General features: G+C 38.1%; 3 protein-coding genes across 7 annotated transcripts in view; 1 reads left to right on the top strand and 2 right to left on the bottom strand.

The window, feature by feature from the left end:
• Window positions 1-3,523, bottom strand: part of phtf2 (putative homeodomain transcription factor 2) — a 31,854-nt gene extending 28,331 nt beyond the window's left edge. For 2 of the 5 annotated variants that reach the window (XM_073866476.1, XM_073866480.1), the window contains exon 1: window positions 2,602-3,088. The gene's annotated coding sequence lies outside the window, so the exon portion shown is untranslated. Of the gene's footprint in view, window positions 1-2,601; window positions 3,090-3,383 lie in introns of those variants that run through there. The other 3 variants (XM_073866477.1, XM_073866478.1, XM_073866479.1) reach the window with 3 other exon arrangements.
• LOC129432080 (transmembrane protein 60-like) lies at window positions 2,672-4,660 on the top strand. The gene is made up of 2 exons (XM_055190298.2): window positions 2,672-2,704; window positions 3,343-4,660. The coding sequence occupies exons 1-2, from the start codon at window positions 2,672-2,674 to the stop codon at window positions 3,730-3,732; spliced, it is 423 nt and encodes a 140-aa protein (XP_055046273.1). The 3' UTR covers window positions 3,733-4,660.
• A 1,335-nt stretch (window positions 4,661-5,995) lies between these two features.
• Window positions 5,996-22,642, bottom strand: part of LOC129432550 (lysine-specific demethylase RSBN1L) — a 28,418-nt gene continuing 11,771 nt past the window's right edge. The window contains exons 4-8 of the mRNA XM_073866475.1: window positions 18,375-18,512; window positions 15,467-15,609; window positions 10,813-10,980; window positions 9,198-9,306; window positions 5,996-7,590 (exon numbers count right to left, since the gene is read on the bottom strand). Coding sequence (XP_073722576.1) covers window positions 6,565-7,590; window positions 9,198-9,306; window positions 10,813-10,980; window positions 15,467-15,609; window positions 18,375-18,512 — 1,584 coding nt within the window. The 3' untranslated portion in view covers window positions 5,996-6,564. The remainder of the gene's footprint in view (window positions 7,591-9,197; window positions 9,307-10,812; window positions 10,981-15,466; window positions 15,610-18,374; window positions 18,513-22,642) is intronic.

The following is a 22,642-nucleotide window of genomic DNA, read 5'->3' as shown; positions in this document are numbered from 1 at the left end:
TTGTTTTCATACGTTATAGATACACGTTAATTTATCTACTAATATACTATTAAAAATATAGTAATTATGCCAAAAATAAATATGAATTGCCTTCTGTATTGCATTCGTTTTGTACATTTACAGATGTATAAATACTGTCTAATTTTAATTTCTTTAAGACACAGCTGTGTTTTGTATTTACTGATGCTCTGTTTTTTAAGTGCAAATTTACATTCTTGTTGAGAAATTGTTCTTCAATTTATTTATTTTTTCAAAAAATATATTTATATAATAGTATAGCTTGTTAATCTTTTTCTCATAAGGGGAAAGACATGTAGCCTACCTGCTTCTACATCGGTGCACCTCGTTGGTTTGGATTTAAATAATAATTTTATTTTAGTAAATGAAGGCGGTAAAACCGCATAGCGCGCTAGTGAGCCACGCAAAATCACCGCAAGGGAAATTCCTTCACCGCAACAACCCTACTAGGCATCGTTGTCGACGAAGTACAATTAACTTATAAATGGTAAGTGGTATTTATTAATAACATATTGTCATTATGCCTGTACTGTGGTTGTCATAGTGCCACTAAATTGTGTTGCTTTTCAATACAATATACAGCTAACGATATAGTTGTATAGCTTTCAGCTGTGTGCACACGAACTGATAATAGTCATTTACGTTTGAATTGATGTCGCTCTACATACGTCATCTGGTATAATTGAAACGATTGGCTATGAGCTACGTACAGACGCATTTTATAGACATTTGTAGTGCCCAATAAACGGCTCTGGGCATTCGTAAACCACGCCTCAAATACAAGAAAACGAGCATGTGGTTCCCAGACCACGTCTCATTCTCTATGAGACTGGTCTGTTGTTAGCCAGGCTATTTGTGCACTGCATGAAAAGGCAAAACATATAGATAGTAAAAACACTGATCAGCAACGCTGCAATTGGTCAGTTGTTACAATGGTCAACATACCATTTTTAACCCCTTGCAGTGCGTGAGCTATTGAAGGTTATTGTTGACTAGGGATGCTCCAATCGATCGGCCGCAAATCGGTATCGTCCGATAACGACATTAAATGACTCGATCGTTACTCGCTAAATTTACCGATCTCATGAATTGATCTTTCTGTTTAACTTTGTCATCATAGCAGGGCTCCTGATTGCATTTTTATAACCCGTTGCTCATGTGCGACGTGCAGATTTGGATTTCCCTCTTTGCCTTTACAGAGATTTTCTATGAGGACGCGCTCCAGGTCTTCACATCTAAATATAAAAGTTTCCAACAATATTAGTAGGCCTAGCAGGAGTCCACATTAACTGAAAGTCCTGCATCTGCTGAGTCTGCACAGAAAAGTGTAGTAAAGAAGATAAAGATGTGTGAAAATGTGTGCAAAAAAAAAAACCTTATTTGGTTATTGACATTTTTTGTCACAGGAAAGGGACATCTTTGAGTTTTAAAGATAAAATAGATATAAATTACTAAGCAAACTTTCATGCATGACATTGTACTTGACAATCTTAAAGACAAAACTAAAATTGGAGATAAGCTGATTCAAATGAAACATATTTCACACAGAGTAATATTTTTTTATTGTAGATCACATCTAGTACTCTGTATTTATAAAGGAACATTTAATAAAACACATAAATGCATTGTCATTGCTATGAATGACCTGAAACTGACTTTCATGACTGAACATGAATGGATGTTATTATTGCACACTCAAGTGTGTGTGGCTCAGCTGAAGCTTGCAGTCTGTATCTATGTAAAGCTGCATGTTTTCCTGTATGTGACCTATAAGAGGAAACAGCTGCATGAATAGCATTTGTCTGTCTGTCAACGTGACGTGCATGTGTATGTGTGTCATATAAATCTCTAAACCTCAGTTTGTCCTTACATTGGCAAACTCACTGCCTAAACTAACCCATTCACCAGCCTTAACACATCTTGTAGACTTACATCTTTATTTATCCGTGTGCATGAGGACAGACTTTAATCTGGACAGGAGGAAAAATAGCACAGAGAAGCTATTCATGGAACAAACAGCCAAAAATAACCATGAAAAGCTTCGGAGGTGAACGGCTGTAGACACACACTTGGAAACTCAATGGTGACCTGACTTTACCAACAGACCTCAATTCTGTCTGCTAACCCTACCAACCCTGCAGCTCATCAAATCATAATGAATCTGATGTAACCCTGGATCAGACCAAATATGACCAAAAGAACATGAAAGCAGATCCGACTGACAACCAAAACTGACAGACATGACAAAGGCGAGACCTCCCCCAACCAAACCAAATGAAATATTTTACCATGAAGATTCAACAGCAAGTCAAAGAATCAGCTGAAACTGTCACATCATAAAAATCTTAAAAAAATAAAACAAATAAATAAAAATAAACAAACCGGTCGAGAGTAAATACAGATGCGTATCAACACATAGGTGAGATGAGAGACAGACAGAGAGATAAACGAATCGGTTTCATTTTTTTCAACGCACGATGCCTGCTTTTCCCTTTTTAGAAACATTACAACCGTTACGAAGAGCACAGTCAGTGTGTGTGTGTTGTGTGTGTCTGTGTGTATCATTCATTGCCGTTTTCTTACCTTCATGAACCTCAGTCCTTTATGGGGACATGAATGTGATGAAGCGCTAAATGTTTGCAGTCTGTCGGTGATGGGTTTGTTTTCGGTGTCTTCACATCTCAGGGTTTGACTGAAGAAAATTCGCGCTACCTACACGCAGCTCAGCTTAATTTACAGATAAACACGACATCCTTTAACGACAGTAACGACTTGATAGCTGTCTAAACGACATTTAACGTACAACAAACGACATATGAACGATGTTTAATGTTGATTTAGAGAGAGCGTCCATAATGCGGTGAAAAAATATTTAGTGCTCTATGAATAGTAATGATTAACGGCTCCCTCTAGCGGTCAAAGGGTTGTGCGCGTGTTGAATCATCGACATTATATGGAATAATGGTTTTAAAAAAAACTGACACACGCGTCTGTCTAGTTGAAATAAATGGTTATAAAAATATTGTGTATTTAATTAGCTGTGACCTAATCAACGGTTCCCTGGACGCAAATATTTAAACACATCCGGTACAAGACGCTGAACCCGGAAGCAGAATCTGAGTTTGAGTGACGGCTGGAGAAAACAAGGCGCATAATACAATCCAAAAATTCATTATTATTATTACACAACCCAATGAAAATCATTGAATAATGATACGGATTGATACGAAACTGTGAGGTGAGACTGAAGCTGTTGTGAATGATCTGATATATATCTGCGTTTTCAACGCTAAAGTGATTGATTGATCTGTGACTGTGTTTCAGTGTTTTATTCTGATGTCTTTGGCTCAGCGGGTTCTTCTCACCTGGATCTTCACACTCATCTTCCTCATCCTGCTGGTTCTGAAGCTGGATGGGAAGGTGAAATGGAGCTGGTTCCTTATCTTTCTGCCCGTCTGGATCTTTGACAGCGTGCTGCTGCTGATGTTGGGTGTGAAAGTGGCCGGTCGGTGTCGGACGGGTCATGACCCGCGACTGAAGCTCTGGTATCTGCTGGCTTTAATGATGAAGGCTGGATTCTGTCTGACTCTGTGCGCGCGCCTTGAACACCTGACAAACCTGCGGCTCGTCTACATATGTGTGCCTTTATGGACGCTGCTGACGGGAGCCATGATCGAGCTGGGCTACAACATCCTCCCACAACACACACACTGATACTGATACACACATACATTTGATTGAGCTGGGCTACAACATCCTCCAAACACACACACACACACACACACTTGATTGAGCTGGGCTACAACATCCTACAACAACACACACACTGATACACACACACACACGATGGAGCTGGGGTACATCCTCCCACTACGCTTACACTGACACACAACACACACTTGATCAAGCTGGGTTACAACATCCTCCCACAACACACACACACGATTGAGCTGGGCTACAACATTCTCCTGCCTAAGACACTGCAGACACATTGTATTTAAACATTTTAATCATCTAATTTTCATTGGATTAGAAAATATCAAAGTAAATGGAAAAAACTCTTAAAGCTGCCATTTTTCTTGTGTTTTTCAAAGCTTTGATTGTGTTTATGGTGTGCAATATAACATGTTCATGTTTCATGTGTGTAAAAAACGCAGTATCAAAAACTCTTACATTGAAATCATATATTTGGGAAGTAGAGGGCTGTAGTCCAAACCGGCTGTTCTCTGTGGTCCTTGAAAAGTGAACTCTGTTAAAGAAAATATATCGCTTGGCATTGAACTTTGAGCTTTATCAGATCACAAAAAATGGCCGCTTTAAATGGAGGTACTGTATATCAGTGGTTCTCAAACTTTTTTAGTGTGCGGCCCCCCTTGTGTACGGCGCATTCCTTCCCGGCCACCCCAAAGGAAAGTTATGACAAAAAACTGTTCTAAAACTCAACTTTTAATTAAACAAAACATATTAAATGATAGAAAGTAGTGCTGTTGTTAAGTAGCCTAATTTTTATAGGTTTAATTGCACAGATTTCATTAATTTATTTTATAAAATGTCATAAAACTGGGACCCCCTGGGGGCCCCGGCCCCAGTTTGAGAACCACTGCTGTATATAAATAAAACATTGTTCATTTTAAAATTAAAAGTGAAGGTATTGTTTGTTTGTTTTTTGCTTATGATGAACTACACATGTGGACTGATATTTTATCATCTTAACACAATTCAGATGAATTTAAGCATCCCAGTAATTCTTCAGGTCACAATACTCTCAGCAGGTCCCTTACAGAATCACCTTAATATTTTGTAGAGGAACACAAGGAAAAATTTTTGACTGTGGGACGTCAGGTTGTGTTATTAAGACCTGCTGTGTCTTTTCATCCATCACAGACAAATGTTTTTTTCTTTTTGCATTCAGACTTAGTCAAGTTTTCTGTAAATTTGAAATAAAAAGCTTTTTATGTTTCAGTATGTTTATTTTACTGTTAATAGATGATCATCAGCTCATTAAAGGGGACATATCATGAAAATCTGACTTGATTAAAGGTGCAGTGTGTACTTTTTATAAGGATCTCTTGACAGAAATGCAAAATAATATACAAAACCATATTATCAGGGATGTATAAAAACCTTTCATAATGTACCGTTATGTTTTTATTACTTTAGAATGAGACGTTTTTATCTAAATACACCGAGGGTCCCCTTACATGGAAGTTGCCATTTTGTGCCGCCATGTTTCTACAGAAGCCCTTAACGGACAAACTTTCTTTATTAAGTTGTCTCCGACGATGACATGTTTTTCCGGTGGTGGCTACCGTAGCTTCCTTGTGCGTTTCAAAAGCAAGGAGTGAGCAGTGGTTGCAATTCTCAACCTCACCACTAGATGCGACTAAAATTTACACACTGCACCTTTAAGTGCTATATTTGGGTCCCCAGTGCTTCTATCAAACTAGAAAATGTAAAAAAAACCAACAACTTTGGTTTAAGTAAACCATTTTCTGCGGACATGTAAAAATAGCTCATTGAAATTTGGCTCCCCTTGTGATGTCAGAAGGGGATCTTATAATAATAATACCACCCCTTAATTTAATGCATGGAGAGAGAAATAATTGACAGCACATTTGAGTTTCAATTTCAACAAATCACCATTATGGCGATCAGTGTTTGCATTTCATCAGCTCATTTGCATTTAAAAGGACACACCCCAAAAATGGAACATTTTTGCGCACACCTACAAAGTGGCAAGTTTAACACGTTATAATGAATATCTAAATACTCTGGGTACACCAAAGATTTATTTTACATCTTCAAGTGTCTTGTGAAATGTCCCCTTTAAAGTGTAGCAGATCAACAAACATGACATCTAATGTCTGCGAGGCTCTGTATGAAGGTTTATTTTGGATTCTTTTAATTCTCTGTAGTTGTACTACATACATTAATTTTTTTTGTTGTTAATGAGGTTGACAGTCACACGACCACAAGCCAACAGACAGAACCTTTTATTAGCAGGTTCTTATTTCAGTATAAATCACACTACACATTTCCTTTAGAAACTCTACAGTGCTGACTAAATCAAACAGAACCAAAGAAACCTTTCCATATAAATAAGCTCCACGGAAAAGCCTATAGAGTCTTTAAAAAGAATTCTGTCATCTTACAAAAAATATATATGTTCATGTCAGCTCTGACTAAAGCCTACAACTGAAAATATATTATTCATCAAGGACCTGTTTGGATTTGTGTAGTATAGTGTGCAGCCGAGCTGAAGTGCTTCCATATTTCACAGTTACGGACAGGCACTGAGTAACGTGTTACGAGCTACATCATTTGCCACGTTGGCAACCAGTAACAGGAAAAGAGAGAGAGAGAGGGAAATAGAGAGACGTTATTAAAAAGAGTGAGAGAGATTGACAAAGGTGATCATCACCAAAGACAGATCTTTGAATTCATTGAGATGAACTGCAGTTCCTGGTTTATAAAAGAAAACCAAACAGTTGAAATGTACAGTATTAAAAGAAGAAGTGTCGCCATTTAAAAACTCTTCTGTACAAATCAGTATAAAAAGTCTTTGTGTGGTTCATGCGTTCTCATGACCTTTGGGTGCACAGAGTCTCGAGGTCGGTCCGGCCTCAGAGGGGACGCTGTCGGGGACGGGCCAAGGGGAGGAGCACTCCAGCTGATTGACAGTCCAGAGCTCAGTTTAGAGCTGGGTTTGGTTAGTAGTGTGGAGTGCGAATGTTTGACAGAGTTAGTCGAGTGCGTCGGTTTGGTCGAGTGGGTCGGTTTGGTTGTGTTACTGGAGTGAGTCGGTTTGATTATGTTACTAGAGTGGATGGATTTGGTCGCGTTACTAGAGTGAATCGATTTGGTTGCGTTGCTAGAGGCGGTCGTTTTGTTTATGTTACTACCGTGGGTCGGTTTGGTCGTGTTACTAGAGTGAGTTAATTTGGTTGACGTCGAGAGCGAGTGTCCCGGTTTGGGGCCGGAGGAGAAAGAATGGAAGAATTTGGATGACGAGGCGTGTACGCGTTTCGTCGGCGTGTGTGCTTGTTTAGACGTGTACGGACCGGCCGCGGAGCTACGAGAGCATGCGTCGAATGCGGCGGTCGAGGGTTGTGAGGGAGTGCCAAAACATTCTGATACGTGGTGCACTTTGGACTGTCCGTCAGACTTGGTGGAAAGAGGCGGAGTCAGGCTGTTGCTGCTGGGTGGGCATTTGGGCGATCTTTCGGCGAGCGCCTCGACCCACTCCACCTTTATTGGGGGTACGCTCGGCATCTCTCTCGAAGCTCTGAAGTCTGTGTTTTCGGCTTTTGCATTCTCACTCAGTGGTTCCTCCTTGATTTGCTGGATCTTCTCGTCACAATCCTCTCGATTCTTGTTGTCTTCTGCGTCCTGGTGATACTGCTTCAAGCGGACATGCCAAGCAAGGCTGCAAACCGCTGACACGCTCTTGAACTGGTGAACCACGTTGCGAGGGATAAAGTAAATGTCGTTGTCGTATAACTGAATACGAGCGTAACGAATGCCCTCTCGCCGTAACTGATTGAGTTTCGCATCATCAACCCACTGTACACACTGAGACAAGAAAGAGAGAAAGAGAAAAATGTATAACGCTTTGGCAATATTGTAAGTGACACAATCAGGCTAATAAAGTTCCTTTAAATTGAAAATTGAGAGAGAGAGAGAGAGAGAGAGAGAGAGAGAGAGAGAGATTTTGACTTAAAGCAACACTAAAGAGTTTTTGCTCTTTGCTCCCCCTACAGGTTGGAAGCGGAATTGTCCATTACCACTGTCTTAAATAATTTAGCCTACTGCAGCAAAGCTGGCTCTGATTGGATTGTAGGTATGCTGTAAAGCAAGTTTTTGTAGTTTTCACTCGAACTACAGGACCGCGACCCGGCGGTTGGAAACTTCTTTTGTGCGGTTTTGGCCGATAGAGGGCTGCAAAGCGAATGTGAAAGTGCCGTTCACCCTGTTTCGAGTGGATGAACGACTGAAACTTTTTTGGAAACTTTATTTTAAAGTAAAAAAAAAAAACGCTTTAGTGTTGCTTTAAGAGAGAGAGTTAGAGAGATGAATACACAGAGATGCACCGATATATCGGCCAATAATCAGTATCGGTCGATAAAAGAGAAGAGGAAAATGCAATGAATTTGAGCTCTGTGTATAGTAAATGTAATGAATCATCACTAGTTTAATGTTCAATGTTAAAGGAACAGTATGTAGGATTGTGGCCAAAACTGGTAGTGCAATCACACAACTTGTGGCTAAAACTGGTACTGCAATAAAAAATTTGTGGCTAAAACCAAGTATATATCGCTGCAGCCCGGAGACTGCAGGTGGGAGGAGCTTATGCTGCAAGTGGGAGGAGCTTATGCTGCAAGTAGGAGGGATTTCAGAAATGTGCAAGTAGGAGGAGTTTACGCTTCAAATGGGACAATGGTGAATCCTCTGGAAGTTTGTACAGCCCACTTGCGGCTAAAGCTCCACCCACTTGCTGCTAACCCACCCATTTGAGTTGGCTCCGACCTCCCTTTATACCCGTTTCACTAAAACTGGTACTGCAATCACACAACTGGTGGCCAATACACAACATGACAACATAAACATCAATTGAGGGCTGCAACTCTTCTTTTTAAATGGCAATATCCTGGCCAGACCACTGTTGTCAGTGATATAAATATTTGAAATGAAAATGATTTCTTAATGTCTAGTGACATATCAGGGCCATTTTATGATTAATTGATATAAATTTCTTACATACTGTTCCTTTAATGGTCATTATATAAATCAATAACATTCAGAAAACGTAATCTTCAGAATCAAGTTAATGCAAGTTAATATATATTAATATAACCACCAAACTATCAGCATCTGTATCTGAATAATGGGATATCATTGGGAAAATTTTATATCAGTGCATCTCTAATAAAAACATGTCTAAATGAAAGCTGTCAGCTACATTTTTATACTTTGGTCTTTTTTATAGTTAAAGCATCTCTGCAGATGATTTAGAAAGAACCTCTCATGTTAAATGGATTACATTTGTTTTTCTTTAAGTCATTTTTAGTCATTGTGATCGACTTCAATTGGAAGAAATGCACAGTAAGAAAATTTTTAATGAGAATGAGTGCCAGATGGGTTTACAACAACATGAGGAGAATAAAAGATAAACATGTCACCTGAGACAAGGGCGGCTCGTACAGGTCTAACTGAAGTCTTTGCACTACGTCGTTGAAGTCAGCCGCATGGAAACAGATCACATCTTTGGTTATGCGTGGAGGATCAGGGCTGTGAAAGGACACACAGAAATCAGCTGTTAACACAGCACAGTTTAAGTCCGGTTTTACAATTTTGCATTGTTGGATAAACAGATTTACAAATAAAGGCAACATTCATCACTATACATTAAAGTTAGGTGAAGTCTATCTACGGTCCTGTGATGCACCAGCGCGACCTCACCCAAATACGTCATCACGTCAAGAGGTCACGGAGGACGAATGCGAAACTACGCCCCAGCGTTTACAAGTGTGGAGAAAGAGGACCGTTCCACCATTGTTGTATGTGGAATGATACAAATGAATGTCTTTGTGTCAGTTTATTGTTTAAAATGGTCCGCAAATTTGCGTTTCATATATGTAACACGTGACCTTTCGACGTCATTGCGCTATTACGTGAGATCGCGCTGGCGCTTCACAGGACCAGAGATAGACGAGAAGTTGTGGTTTAAAAGTGCATATTTTTTATTTTTCTTGTCAAAAATGACAATCGTTTCGCTAGATAAGACCCTTATGCATCGTTTGAGATCATTTAGAGTCCTTTGAAACTCTGTTGGAAAAAACTGTTAAGTGTTGAGTTAAGTGTTAAGTGTTGGGGTCCATTAAAATGAGAAAAATCCCGGAATGTTTTCCTCAAAAAAACACAACTTCCTCTCGACTGAACAAAGAAAAACACCAACACCCTGGATGACATGGTGGTGGGTAAATTATCTGGACTTTTTTAAGAAAATGGACTAATCCTTTAAATTCATCTGAAAGATCCAGATAATCCTAAAGTCAAAATACAATATAACTATCGTTGCATTGGATTCTAAATAAATATACTGTATCTATATACAATGGGTATCTGATTAAATAGTGTTATGAGATGAATCTTTTAAATATAACATTTTAAATAAGAAATATCATGGAAAAATAAATGATACTTTTAAATATGAAACTAAAGCCACTTCTTGGTGAGTTGCAGAATAATTTATTCAACCGATTGGTTTTTACAGTAAAGAAGCAGCCCTGCTGTAGATTTCTGTAGAACTTTTTAAATCGCTAAAACTTTAAGGCTTACACTATGAAGATTATTTAGGATTATACCACAGGGCTGTTAAATGCTTTATTCTGATTGGTTGAGAAATGTTCCACAGGTGTCAATTATTTTCCAATAAAAAGAACACCTAACCTGTCAAATGTTTTGAAATGACCACCAAAGCAATGTTTGCGGGTACTGTGGTGTAAGAGGAATAATTGACGACGAGCCGTTCAATTATTTGAAAACTACCATCTTGGGTGTGAATTATTTTCAAATAATTCAACAGCCCGTCTTCAATTATTTCTTACATGTTTAATGCAATAAACAGTGTACAGTCATTAACATAAGAATGACTGTAAAAACAAATGAACGTGTGCGTGCTGTGAATGTGCTCCAGATTTTTTTTTAGAAGATTTCCATTGTGTCAAAGTCCACACAATTATTAGTAAATGAGTGATGTCGTCTGCTGCTGTGAATGTGTTAAGCGTTTTTTACCCTTCTCCGCAGCGGACAGCTTTCAAAACTCCCACAGCTGCAGTCGTTTGCCGTTCGAAACCTTGACCGATGTGGTCCGCGTGAGCTCGGGTTCGATCCTCAAACAACATCTCGCGTGGCTCACTGGTTCGGGGCAGATACTGAAGATTCTTAATTTCATTTGTCGACCTGCATAAAAGACAAACTGGTCATTTTTGAGTCCTGCCCTGTTTGCTGCTTCTGTCTTCTGAAGCGAAATAATATGTTTGCGAAAAAAATGCTTAGTATTTTTAACTTATCTAAAGGTTGTTAAGTCGAATTTAAATGTAAACATCACAGCGAGTTGTGTAAAATCTAAAAATGACGGCACGCAGGCTAGGTAAGATGATCATTAGTTCTTGTGAGTCTCGTCACTAGTTGTCGTATGTGTTCTGACCAATAATTGTCTTACTTACCGACTTATCAATCTTTTCATAAGCTCAAAATAATAATGGTTGTCGTTCACGAACGTCATTTCGCTTCAGGAGAAATTTATTAAACCCCTGGAGTTGTATGGATGATAGAGGGATGCTTCAAAAACCGGGTCACTACTCAATGCCATTACAAAGCTTTCCTATCCAGGATGTCATTTAATTTAAATATATAATTTCAATAATAAATATGATTGGCTGAAGAAAAAAAAGCATATACACCAAGAATATCATGAGGGCGAGTAAATTATGGGCTAGCTTTTATGTTTGGTTGAAGGATTCCTTTAGGGTCTGCATTACATAACTTACTCAGCATATAAACATGCACCTTTAAAGTAATCTCACTAGAGACAATTTTGAATTAGATTTTGATAACATATAAGATATGATGAACTAGAGCCCGACCAATATGGGTTTTCTTACCGATATATCGTCCAATGTTCTTTGTGTATATCTGTAGTACAGTACCTAACTGGACAAACTGTTCCACAGAGCGCGTTTCATCCCTATGTTGTCTCTGACGATGACATGTTTGTCTTGTGGCGGCTACCGCATGCAATTTGTTTTGAGGGGGGAGCTGTTGGTTGCAAATTGCAATTTCACCACTAGATACCGCCAAAATTTACACACACACAACCTTTAAAACATACTTGTATTATAAATAATTTAAAGGTAGGGTAACACATTTTGAAAAATGCTAACGGTAGCCGCCTAGCAATGAAATCCCGATCCCACCCTCAAGTCAAATCGCCATCCAAAGTCACGCCTCTTTCAAAACACATGAACACGCACAGATCAGACGGTCACATCTCATGTCTCACTCTCATTCAGCAGTGAGAAAACTTTGCAGTACAAAGTCGAATAACACTTCCAAAATAACCAAACAACTGGTTTACATCAGAATTAGTTTAAGCACACTTTCGGTTGTGTAGATGTAGTAACTATATCGTTACGCTAATTCGTAAACGAACACAAATTTCATAAGCAACACAATGTTTCATCAAAGTAGAATATCTGAATCCATCTCAATACAAACATATCACGTACCTACCTTACCAAAATAAACAGTTCAACGACTCTTTCAGACCCTTTGCAGCTCCTGCAGCTGTTTCATCTCGTGGTAAAGCAGTAAAGTTACCGATGTTCATTTGGGTTTTTGCTCTTGCTGATCCAGGCAGTTTTTGCTGTTGTTGTTATAAAAGATGCCTTTAGTTTTGTGCCTCCTGTGTAGGTTGTCAATTCAGCAGAAAAGTTTGCTGTTCTCACTGTTTACAGACAGGAGGTGAGCGCACGTGAACGCGCCGATGACGTATGGTGTCTGCGTGGACTCGCTGCGTGGGCGCGGTTGGCATTCAAATTACGCTTGCGTATGAGGGACAAAAATGGAAACGTCCGTTCGGACCGAAATCTATGATTTGTTGAACATTTTTTGGTCCTACGCCTTTCACAGATAACATAAATTTCTACAAATAGATTTAAACAACTTAACACAGTGATTGCTATCAGGATGTAAGGAGACTTTTAACCAGCATAACAAAAAATGTTTCAGGATCAAATCTGTTACCCTACCTTTAAATGTGCTCTACTGGATTAACAAAAAACTCCTGATAACAGTGTTAGGTCATGGTGACATCACTTAAACCCTTTTAATGTAAAACTGCTATCATACATATGGTTTAATTGTTAACGCTAGCAATTTTTGCTAGTCCTGTTCTTTGACTTATCTGTGATAGTATGTGACACTGCCACATAAGATGCATGTTTTAACGGCTCAATAAAAATAAATAAATAAATATTTCTATGCTACACTGATCTTCTACAAATACTCCATCCTAGACTACAGAAACGAAAAAAGAAACTTTCAATAAAATATATGTTCCAGAACAGAATCTTTTATTTAAAATAATGGTAACCAGTTAATACCGTTATTTTTTCGTTGGGCCTACTCAAGCCCAAGTCTTTAATGCTCAATCATAAGAGGTAAATATTGTAGGCTACCAAGTATCTCAAGATGTTTGTTTTATTAGTGGTGTAATGGATTGCAGTGGATCCGTACAGATCACAACCCCCACAGTTTGGCTCGCATTTGATTCGCGGATTAATATGCAAATTTAAATAGGGTGAAAGTTAATCATTTGCACGTGTTTCAAAGGCTTGCAAATGATTACACTTAAGTGATTTTAAACAATTTAACCGCTAAAAGGTGCTAAAGTGAGCAATTTTCTGTTCGCACATGCGGTTGAATGTTTCCGGTCCAACTCCAATCAGACGTGATTATCCCAATGCCCTTCAAAGAGCAGAACTCTTGATGTATAAACTTGAGAGAGAGTTGCGCTACTGTGTCTCATACTGTAGTCCATTAAAATACATTTGGTGAGTAAAGCACTGAAAAACAACGTAATTTTCACTTTGTGGAGCGACTGTTTATGCTGCATCTTCCCAAAGCGCCGTTTGAAATTCATACTCCATCTGTGTTTGTGCGCGTGTTTAACTGTTTCCCCGCCATTGACGAGATATCTCGTCAATCAAGAGAAAACGCTTCCCCGCCAATGACGAGTATGTCCGTCTTTCCGCAATACCGCTATTATCCACTAGGTGGCGGCCTTCCGCAACATTTTAAACCCGGAAGTATTGCCCTCTGGCAAGCTGCTGCATGTCCGTGTCTGTTTTAAAGATCGCTCTTAATGGGATCTCTATGAAAAGTCCGTCACAAAAATGGAATTATCTCTGCTTTTTTCTCAAAATGTGGTGTTTTTGCAGAAACCTACCCATATTCAAAAGCTGATTACAAAAGAACTACTCAAGGTAGGATGAAACGGTTTTTTTTTGTTTGAAAGCAGAGGGTCTGTTCTTTCATTTGATATATTGTTTGTTTATATATCTGAAGAAGAACATTTTCTGGAAGGCATTAAACTTTGGTGAAAATCATGAAAAACGCTGGCGCTGGCTGGCAACTATTTAAAAAAATGCTGGCGGTGAAAGAGTTAAGTGCACTCAACAAATGTAGACATGTCAGAATTACAGTTATGCCGCTTACATAATGTAGCCTTTTGTAATGTTTCATGACAAGATTAAAGGAGCATTTCACCTGTAGAAACATTAATCTTTATTGAAAGTGCGTCATATTTGTAGTCGAAATGTAACATACATTTCGAATTTAGTGCCTATTTGACCGAGAAAAGGGGTGTTTGTAGTCTCACCCCCTCAAAAAAGATATAGGACTTCCTGCTTTCAATGATGCAAAATTATGATTTTTACATCATTGAAAGAAGGAAGTGCAACATTGAAATCTGTATTTCTCCTGTCTCAGGGGAAACTGAAGAAATGATGCACGACCATTCAAAAACATGACTGGGGTTCTTACAATGCAAAGCTTAATGCAAATGGGTGAAGTGTCCCTTTAAGTAAAATTATGTAGACTAATAATTTAAGTTTAATGTCCTAATGATCAGCCTACTTATTTGTATGTCCCAAAGCAGACATGGAACGTTATTAATTGGTTCGGGAACTTTATTTTTTTGTTCTAACCGCCGGTTTAGGAACGTCAATTTTAAGGTTGAACCGAAAACCGGAAACGTTAAAATACTGTTTCTGTTCGGAACGAACCAATTGGGAAAAATTTCTGGTTCAAAGCTCTGTTTAAAACTGCCATGCTTTCATATTCTTTGCTTTTCTTTATTTCTATTTCATGTGAAGATCCTCTGGTACAATGAACAATTGTTAAAAGCACTAAAATTTAATTGGTGTATCTCAGGTTTTCGGCTCGGTTCAGAGTTTCGTTACACCTCTGCTTGTAATGCACTGTAAATCACTTTGGATAAAAGCTTCTGCAGATGCATAAATGTAGGCAGAGAATTACCACACAATCCAATAAGAAGAGACAAGACCTCTCTGATTTAATTTCTTCAGAAGCAACATAGAAATAATCCCTGTAGAACCAGATTCAACTGCTGTATCATTGTATAAAGATCATTATTGAAACTGAGTGCCAAAAAACACACAGCATACATTTACTGCAAATGACACGTCGGTTGTGTATTTTTGTTTTTTTGGACAGAAACCTGCACCCCTGTTACGCCATTTAAAGTGACATGAAGTCCTCTGCATTAGGGCACAACTCCCCTCATTCCAAAGGACACGCACTGAACATTGACACATTGAATAAAAGTGTTAATAAATTTGCCTGCAGGTTCACCAGTGGTTACCTTTTCCGTTTGAAAGGAGACTTGGGCATGTCTGTGACAGGGATCATCTGCTCTCCAGGCCGAACCCACATGATGGGCCCATCGTCACTCTCTTCTGGACTGCTCAGCTTCAGACTTGAGAAAGAACCCCACGGAAGTGTCCGCTGTACACACACAAAAAAACACACACAGATATTTATTCAGTTAAGGATCCCGCAAATAGTTTTACTTTTAGAAATACTGTATTTAATTCAGTTCACAAACCAATTTTCAGAATACAAGAAATATCTCAATCAGAAGTGGAAAATAATATTATATTAATATTAAGTCATTTTCAAACACAAAGAATGCATATAGTTTAGGCAGCACATTTTCAAAAATCAAATAAGGACGTCCTAGTGTGTCCTATCGCTCATTTGATTAATCTTTCAATTAAACATTAATTCATATCTTTTTTTAAAAGGAGGCTAAGTGTATGTGTTGGTAAGTTTATCTTAACTAAAAAAACTTGTGTTCCCCAACAATCAACTTTTGGGTCGCATTTTAAAATGCTTATTTTATTCATGCCAACTAAATGAAGAGACTGTTCAAATGATCTAACATTTAAATATACAGTGGCAGTATGTGAACCTTTTGGAATTTCATGGTTTTCTGAATAGATTTGTCATAAAATGTGATCTGATCTTCATCAAAGTCAATGGTATTAACAAAAATAATTTCACTAAAAATAACAACACAAAGAAATGTTGATCTTTCATGTCTTTATTAAACATACTCATTCAACATTTAAAATGGCAATGGAAAAAGTAAGTGAACCCTTAGAATTAATAACTTGTTGACCCCCTTGGCAGCAAAAACCTAAAAAACGTGCGTTTCCTGTAGCTGTGGATCAGACCTGCACATGGTTGAGGAAGAATTTTAGCCACTGATCTATATAAATGACTGGATTGCGCATAGAACGCTTAACGTAACAGCATGAGCTGAAGCCAGCACAGAGTTCGAGCCGCCATCTTGGTATGCCCAACCTTGACATACATTCAAAATAATGATCTTAATTCACCTAGTTTACAGCATATCAGTCACACAAGATTCATTTTTAGGATATGTGTACATACATTAATTGTTACTTCTGGTGTCGTTTGCAATGTTTATTTTTAAATCGGGCAGGATTAGGGATTTATAAAAAAACGTTAAGGTGAGTGTGTCTGCTGCATTCTGTTATTATTTATTTGGATTTCAGAATGAGCACGTTTGTCATTAATACTAAATATGCTGCGGTCTGTCCGCTGATCTGATACTGTAATGAAGAAGAATGTATAGTAGCTTACTTTTTAAAAGCAAAACGTACAACTTTCAGTAAATAACTATGTCCATGCTTAGGACATTTGCTTTGTAATAACGTACAGGGAAACTTGGTGATGGAAAAGTGATGTTTTATCATTAAAATCTGATAACGTCCATTGATTTAATAGAATGTTTGGGCATACCAATATGGCAGCGCGGTGGCTTCACAATTGTGACGTCATGCTCAAACCAGCCATTTATATAGATCAGTGATTTTAGCCTATTCTTCCTGGCAGAACTGCTTTAGCTCTGTCATATTATTTGGATGTATCATGTGTATGGCCCTTTTCAAGTCAATCCATAGCATCTCTATTGGGTTGAGGTCTGGCCACTCCAAAAGGCGGATTTTTTTTTTCTAGAGCCATTCTGTTGTGGACTTGCTTCTGTGTTTTGAGTCGTTGTCCTGTTGCATCACCCACCTTCTACATAGTTAAGCTGACGTACAGACATTCTCACATTATCCTGAAGAATTGTCTGACATACTTGGAAATTCATCTTTCCCAATGATTGCAAGCTGGCCAGGCCCTGATGCAGCAAAGCAGGCCCATATCATGATGTTTCCTCCACCATATTTTACAGTTGGGATGATGTATTCATGATGATATGCAGTGCCCTTTCTACACCAGATGCAGTGCTGTGTTTTTCCAAATAGTTCAATCTTAGTTTCATCAGTCCACAAAACATTTTGCCAATACCGCTGTGGAGTGTGCTTTTTGCAAACTTCAGGCATGCAGCAATGTTCTTTTTAGTAAGCAGTGGATTCCTTCGTGGTGTCCCTGCTTGGTCAGTGTTTTACGTATTGTACACTCGTGAACAGAGGTGTTAGCAAGTTCCAATGATGCTTTCAAATCTTTGGCTGTCATTCTAGGTTGTTTCTTTACCTTATTGAGGAGTCTTTGTTGTGCTCTTTGTGTCATTTTGACTGGGCGCCCACTTCTTGGTAGAGTAGCAACAGTCCCAAAGCGTCTCCATTTCTAGATTGTTTGCCTAACTGTAGACTGGTCAATTTCTAAAGTCTTAGAAATAACTTTGTAACCCTTTCCAGCTTTATATAAAGCAACAACACTGGATCTCATCTCCTCTGAAAGCTCTTTTTGGCGAGGCATGGCTCATTTAGGCGTGGTCTTCTTGTGCAGAGCAAACAAAAAATTTGGAGGGGTTATCATCAGTCAAAGTAGCTGAAGTCCAGCTTTTTAAGGTCATCAACTCAAAGGTTCACATACTTTTTCCCACAAGCACTATGACTTTTTTGTTGTTCTCAATAAAGACATGAAAGATCATATTTTTTTATTGTTATTATTTTTAGACACATTATGTTTAAAAATAGGGTTGTCAATACCCTTGACTTAAAATGTGATCTGATCTTCATGACAACTTTAATGAAATGCCAAATGGTTCAAATACTTTAGATTGCCTTTTTAAAATTTGGCAAGGGGCAACAGATGAACATTATTAGCCTGTGGACTAACTCTGGCTTATTTACTGTATTTATACTGTTGAGTAATGAGTACCGTTCCTTAACAAGAAATAATATTGCTGTCAGAATGTGATTGTGTGTGCGTTTTAAAAAGAGATTGAAACGCACCTCCAGGAAGGGCGACTTCTCCAGCATGGTAAGGAACTCTGGAAAATAATCGCCCACCTCTTCATCCACAGCGCCCACCAGACTGATCTGTCTCATGGCCCCGGCGCGGTACGTCCCGTGAGAGTAACTCCTCTTAACCTGAGCACACACAGTAGCAGCTGAAGTTTAAAGAAACTCAAATTATTATAAAACACATACACACACACGTATTACAGAAGAAAGACTGAACACAAACACAGCTCTCACAGAACCAATAATACTGATATTATGATTTTCAACAGAGATAGTATAACAATATTAATGATTTCAGAGTAGCAAACTCTTGCATTAGTCAAGAATTCGCTTTGACTGCTTTAATACTAGGGCTGTGGGCATATAGATATTTTCTTACCGCGGGGACGAAGCAACAAATCACGCAGTTATGGATCGGAAAACAAGAGTCATCTTTATTATTAAAACAATTTAATTTATATTAGCAAAAACAACATGAAATTAAAGCTGCAAGTACTGATAAAAGGGCCCTCGCACCCATGGCCACCGCCAGCCAATGGCCTTAGGAAAGCAGGGAACAGTGGGCGATATGCATTTAAGTGGGTAAATATAGAAGGAATATGGCAACAGTATTTTGATGTGCCACATCTCATTTTGGCAGCAGATGGCGCAATAACAAATTGAATAGTGCACATAAATGCCTTTAGTCATAGAATTTTATTAAACGTTATATAGAGTACTGATTGAGCACTGTATGTTTAAGCTAATGTAAAACATGCCTGTTCATGATGCCTCCAGGAGGCGCTACGACTGTAACTGAATTTTGCCATGTTGATGTGTTCAGACCAGGGGCCTCATTTATAAAACTGTGCATAGAATCCTTACTAAAAGTCTACGTACGCATAAAAGCAAAAAATAACGCACGCAAAAAATATTCAGATTTATAAAACCATGCGTACGCACACCAGCAAGCAATATTCCTTTTACAAATCACAGATCCCCTGAAACTGTGCGCACGTGAATCTGCCTCATATCCCGCCTTACATACGCCCATTTTTACCATAAATAGTCAATGCAAATCACCTCCTGAATGCTGATCCTCATATTAATGAGACTGGCATCCAATTGTTAGTTCGTAAGCTAAATGCGCCCAGCCAATAAACATAAGCCATTGTCGTAATCCTCAAGCATTGATCACTGCAGCATTTATATATTTTTACAGAAATTAAATACTGTAACACCTTGCCAAAAATCACAGAATAAATGAAAGGTATCACTAAAATAAAATAGATATGTGTTTTCTGCTCTGTTTGTGCACATGTTTGATATATGCGTACTGTTCTCCAGCAGCACGAGCATTCTCCTCTGCTATACAAAAAGCAGACATATAAAAAATTAATCATTTAAATTTAAAAACATAAATAGTAATTCCCTTTTACCTATCAGAATTGAATTAACTTGTACATGTGAGAGGAAATATTTATTTTAATGTAATAGGCGAACGCATGTTTCTTCATGCAGGTTTTCACATCAATTTGAGGACTATTATAATGATAATATAGAGAGAAACGATTGTCCACAAGCTTGATGGCTGTATTTCCACACTTTGACACCTGATGATAAAAATCCACAGTAATTATGGATAATTTTTGGTTATTTACACTGTGTTCTGCAGTTATCTAATGGACATTTGATGCTATCCATCTGTCGGCTCATATCACGCTCCCATAGTGGACAACGTGACCTTGAGACAGCGCCGATTAAATATTTAAAATTATTTTTTGATTTAAGATTGAATTTTACAAGATGTATATGAAACAATTATCACTTAGTACAAGTGCAAATAACACTGCTGGATTTCATCATCATGATAACGTGGATCTAATGTATGATAGTGAAATTAAATGTGTGTGTGTTATCAATACTTATAATCGCACTTGTCATATTTACTTTCTTTAATCTGATTTCAGTTCACTTTCTCGCCATCTGTGTCGCCAATTCCCATTAATTGTCTTCAGAATGTGCGTACGCATAGGTCAGAGTTTGCTTACAGGTGCGCACATTCTGCCGTCAAGTTTTTCTTTATAGATCACAACCTTTGCCTGGGAAGTGGCGTACGCACGTTTTTAGACCAATTTTGTGCGTACGCAAGCTTTATAAATGAGGCCCCAGGACTCTTATCAATCATGTGAAGTTTAGGAAAGATGGGAAATTGCATCAGTGTAAAACATGTCACTTCCTGTTGCCAGCTGGTGGCACCATAACCGTAAGTGACTACTGGCCTGTAGATGTATTCAGTCCAGAACTCATCAATCATGTGAAGTTTGAGAAAAATCTGAACTTGCATAATCAGTGTAAAACATGCTACTTCTTGTTACCAGCTGGCCAACTGCCATGTTAAAGAAGCGTACCAAATTTCGTACATGTATGTCAAACCCAGTCCCAGGGCTGCTTCATTGAATATTTGAAAGTGGCGCTAAAACACAAAAAATGGGCTACAAACGATGACAAAAACAGTTCCATAATTCATATTAAACTCAAAAGATATCGAAAAACAAAAGTTATAGAAATATATATTATTTCATGTTAATATTGTTGATTATGTTTTATTAGAATTTTTCAAAGCGGACATGAAACGAAATAGCCTCTATTGCATCATCACATAAATAACTGGGCAAAACTTATGAATACAAATGCTCAGAATTTCTGCTGTTTATTTACACAATCAAGAAGATAATAAGACTTTTTTTGATCCCGAGCTGTAGAAATACAAAATAAATCCCCCATAGGCGTTTAATGGACTATCCCTGTTAATGTTAGTGCATTTAAAGGTGAATACATCAATGTGGTGCATTTTGAGAGTAAAAAATAAGCGACAGAGGTCTATGAGGAATTTTATGTTCTGACATATTTTTGGTTGCATATATGTATGGTAATAATAGGGTAATAGTAATAATACAATAATAGTGTTCGTTGGCATGAAGTCTGAACTGGATCGTGTGGATGCGTCCGTTAACGCATGTGATTACAGAATAATATAATGCAAGCAAACGTTTTGACACAAACGCAACCTTATACTGATATCACAAGACAGCATTTCACCTCGACGAGTAATCCTGTAGTGCTTTCAAACACTCCTGATATTTAGATTACTGGCATAGCCTACTGATTTTAAACTGATTTGAGGCTGACAGTTTTGTCAAAGTAGCAAGCACCTGCTTCTCTTCATTTCTTTCTCCAGCTACAAAAAAAGACCTTGAAATATTAAGACCTCCATGTAAAACTCAAGACTTTGATGTAAAATTCAATACCTTTTAAGGCATTAATTTGGGAAAATGAAATTTAATACTTTTTTTAATACTTTTAAGACTCCACAGGTACTCTGTACTCATTTGGCTGGTACTTTAATCTAGAAGAACCATTTTAGGAACCAATCATACCAAACGCATTTTAAACTTGTGGAAATAAAAGGCGCGACAGTGCCTTTTTTGGTCACTTTAAATAAAGAGCAGTGTGGCGCGGCTTTTAATATTGCAAGGCTCACTGCCCATAGAAAATAATTCAAAAAAGGGGCCTGCAACTGCCATAAATGCGTTTGGTGACTGGCCCCTTAAAGGATTAGTCCATTTTCTTAAAAAAAATCCTGATAATTTACTTACAACGTCATCCAAAATGTTGATGTCTTTCTTTGTTCAGTCAATAAGAAATTATGTTTTTGAGGAAACCATTCCAAGATTTTTCTCATTTTAATAAACTTTAATGGACCCCAACACATAACAGTTTTAATGCAGTTTAAAATTGCAGTTTCAACGGAGTTTCAATAGACTCTTAACAACCCCAAACAAGGCATAAGGGTCTTACCTAGGGAAACAATTGTCATTTTTGACAAGAAAAATAAAAAATTTGCACTTTTAAACCACAACTTCTCATCTTTCTCCAATCGTGTAACGCGTCAGCGCGACCTCACGTTATACGTCATCAGGTCAAGAGGTCAAGGATGACGTATGCGAAACTACACCCAGTGTTTACAAGTGTGGAGAAAGAGGACCGTTCCGGCGTTGTTGTATGTGGAATGACACTAATTAATGTATTTTTATTAATGTCAGTTTATTGTTTAAATGGTCCGCAAATGTGCGTTTCATTATGTAACACTTGACCTTTCCACGACATTACACAATTACGTAGTCACGCTGGCGCGTCACAGGACTGGAGATAGACGAGAAGTTGTGGTTTAAAAGTGCTTTTTTTCTTGTCAAAAATGGCAATCGTTTCGTTAG

This window comes from Misgurnus anguillicaudatus, chromosome 1 (assembly GCF_027580225.2).
Source record: "Misgurnus anguillicaudatus chromosome 1, ASM2758022v2, whole genome shotgun sequence".
NCBI classification, from domain to species: domain Eukaryota; kingdom Metazoa; phylum Chordata; class Actinopteri; order Cypriniformes; family Cobitidae; genus Misgurnus; species Misgurnus anguillicaudatus.
Note: the sequence above shows the minus strand (reverse complement) of the source record. Positions and strands in the feature narration are given on the sequence as shown.

Coding starts and splice junctions, on each gene's coding strand:
- LOC129432080 (XM_055190298.2), top strand. CDS start 2,672: ATGGGTTTGTTTTCGGTGTCTTCACATCTCAGG. Junction 2,705..3,342: donor CGGTGTCTTCACATCTCAGG/GTTTGACTGAAG, acceptor ACTGTGTTTCAG/TGTTTTATTCTGATGTCTTT.